This window comes from Arachis ipaensis, chromosome B06, assembly GCF_000816755.2.
Source record: "Arachis ipaensis cultivar K30076 chromosome B06, Araip1.1, whole genome shotgun sequence".
In the NCBI taxonomy this organism is placed as follows: Eukaryota; Viridiplantae; Streptophyta; class Magnoliopsida; order Fabales; family Fabaceae; genus Arachis; species Arachis ipaensis.
Window position 1 is genome coordinate 119,261,535 of NC_029790.2, and position 3,260 is coordinate 119,264,794.

The window sequence follows — 3,260 nt, forward strand, 5'->3', positions numbered from 1 at the left end:
GATTACGTCAACCTCAGAGAACCGATCCTTGCCTGCTGATCGCTGGCATGATGGTCGTGGTTCTGGTCATGACTCTCGGAGAGAGAACAAGTGGTCATCAAGATGGGGTCCTGAAGACAAAGAAAAGGATTCTCGAATTGAGAAAAGGAATGATGTTGAGAAGGAAGATGGTCATGCAGAGAAACAATCTTCTGGTGTTAGCAATCGACAAGGGTCTGATCGTGACACAGATTCTCGTGATAAATGGAGACCACGTCATCGATTGGAAGCTCAAGCAGCTGGTGTGGCCACATACCGTGCTGCACCTGGATTTGGGATGGATAAAGGACGTACAGAGGGAACAAATGTGCGATTTTCACCTGGAAGAGGAAGGGCAAATATAAATGGAAATCTGCAAATTGGAAGGCCTCCCTTGGGCTCTAGTGTGGGCTCTGCACTTGTGGATAAGAATAGAACTATACTGGGGAAGTCTAGCCTTGGTGTCGAGTCATATTACTATCCCAGGGGTAAGATTCTTGACATATATCGCAAGCAAAAGATTGATCCAACTTTTGACAGTATGCCTCCTGAGTTGGAGCATACTTCACCCATAACTCAACTGGATTCTGTAGAGCCATTAGCATTTGTTGCTCCTGCTGCTGAAGAAGAGGTATAATGAACAGACGAGTTGAATGGTCAATGTTATTATGCTATCATTTTGTCTTCTTTCTACCTCAAGTATTCAGCATTGATAGTTATTTGTGTATTCCTTTCAGGCTGTCCTTAAGGATATATGGAATGGAAAAATTACTAGTAGTGAAGTTTCGGGATACTCATTTAGAGGAAAGGATGGAGGGTTGAATGATGATATTTCAGGTTGCAAGTTTTCTGTGTAATGTGTATTATAGTTTGGTCAAATAATCTTCTAATCTTAATTTCCCCCACTCTCCCTGATTATGGTCCCTCTTGACTTATTTCAGGTCCTGGTACAGCCTTAAGTGAAAGAAAACAAACTTTAATTGACGGTGGTGGAAAGGTTATCTCGGGAATTGAAATCTCAAATGATTCTGATCAAATTGTTGGCTCATTTAGAAATGCAGTTAATGGTGAGAAAATAGTATTTGATTTTATATTTATATGCTATTGATTTATTAAGTTGAAATTAAGATCTTCTGTTTTCTATACATATAATGGATTAATGATGGTTACAAGTCACTATTGTTTTTCAGATGTTGCAACTTTCCAACTAGGCAAGCAGAAACATATGTCATCAGCTGTTGTGCATGGGAGAGAGGAGAATTCTGACAACAATAACAGGGAGGGAAGTATCACCATAAACAAAGTTGTTGAATCAGAAACCTTCGATGGCGATAAGGGGCATACCAATCATGGTGTTGATTCATTTTCTGCATCAGAACTCAATAATAACCTGCCTGATGCATTTGGATTTTCGCCTCTTGAGCAAAATCCAAGTATTAATCAACAGGACCTGAAATTTAATGAGAATGCATATTCTTATGAAATTGCTGCTGTTCCTGAGGAGTTAAGTTTGTGCTATCTGGACCCTCAAGGGGCAATTCAAGGACCATTTCTTGGGATTGATATAATTTTGTGGTTTGAACAAGGGTTTTTTGGGTTGGACTTACCAGTTCGCTTGTCAGATGCACCTGAAGGTTCACCTTTTCAAGAACTTGGTGATGTCATGCCTCACCTGAAAGGAAAATCAGGATTCAGTTCTGGTACGAACCTGGTGGCTCAATCAGAATCATCAGATGCCATTCAAAGGAACCTAAAAGTAGATGTGCCTAATTTTGACTTCAATGGGTCAGCTGTTAATGATGATCAACTTTGGTCTTTATCCCGTCCGGATGTTAGCGCGTGTGTTGGTGTTCAGTCTCAAATACGTAGTCAAAATTATCGCTCTGAGGTCCAATTTTCTGACGATCAGTCGTTCAGTAATATTGTTGCGCCAGAGGAGGGTAATATAATGCTTTTCCATCTGCCATTGTCACTTATTTGATATTTACTATTCTGCTTATGAAATTTGTGTCTTCATGTTACATATGTATTTGATTCTAATTCTAATATCTATTTATATATGCTTCTTTGTAGATATTTCATTATCTAAATTTGCTGGAAGCAGCAATGACAACCCTTTGATGAGGCCTGTGGATGTTGCTTCTTCATATCCTCATCCTAACAAACCTGTCAACAATGATGTTTTGGGGAGTGATGCTCATAATGAGGCTGATAAGTTGCATCCATTTGGTTTATTGATGTCTGAACTCAGAGATGGTACTCATTTAAGGCGTGCACAATCTTCCAATAGTTCTTTGAGATTGGGCGATCAGGGTCACTTTGTAGATCCATTAATTGATCGGGATGCTCCTTTTGCTGATCAAAGCTCTATTGGGGGAATGATTAATCAGTCATCTCTCCGGGATACATGGCCTGATGAATATGGGATGAATAGGCCTTTTAACCCTAATATGCATGTAGGTTCATTGGAAGACCAGTTCATGTCCCATGTGGGGCAACATTTTAATAATTTTGATGCATCCGAGCGTATGATACTGCAGAAGCTGCAGAAGGAACGCTTGCAGCAGCAGGCTACTGTATCTAATCATTTTCCTGCACATCTTACTGGGTCTGATTTAGAGAGATTTCCAGGTTTTCCTCACACTCAGAGCAAAAACCCCAATATCCAGCAAATGATGCAGAACTCGGGGTCAGACTTTGAACGTCTTCTGGAACTTCAGATCCAGCAACGCCAACTTGAGCTTCAACAGCAACAAGATATGCATCATCAACAACTGCTTCAACAGCATATGAAGCTACAACCCCAGCAACAGGCCCAAGTTCAGCAAATGCTGCTTGAACAGCTTTTGCATCAACAAATCTCTGATCCCAATTTTGGGCAGTCAAAGCATGATCTTTCTAGGGATAACATGATGGATCAGGTACAATTGAGGAGATTTCTGAATGACATGCAGCAGAATTCACATTCTTTAAGACACATTGATCCATCAGTGGAACAGATTATTCAAGCAAATATGGGCCTCAATGCTGTCCAAGGGAGGCAAGCTGATTTATCAGACCTTTTGTTGCAAGCGAGGCATGGGAGTATCTTGCCTTCTGAGCAACAGCTTCATTTTCAGCAAGATCAGCTGCAGGCACAGCACCAGATGTCAATGGCTCTTAGACAGCAGCTAGGATTGGAAGGGGAAAGACATTTTGGTAGGTCTTGGTCAATCAATGAAACAGGGCAGTTGGTAAGAAAT

The 3,260-nt window shown here is 40.8% G+C and overlaps 1 protein-coding gene across 1 annotated transcript in view; it reads left to right on the forward strand.

Moving 5' to 3' along the window:
* Positions 1 to 3,260, forward strand: part of LOC107647386 — a gene marked incomplete in the record, with an annotated part of 11,052 nt that overhangs the window by 5,407 nt on the left and 2,385 nt on the right. Inside the window, 5 exon segments of the mRNA XM_021105646.1 lie at positions 1 to 649; positions 756 to 855; positions 960 to 1,085; positions 1,209 to 1,958; positions 2,092 to 3,260. Coding sequence (XP_020961305.1) covers positions 1 to 649; positions 756 to 855; positions 960 to 1,085; positions 1,209 to 1,958; positions 2,092 to 3,260 — 2,794 coding nt within the window.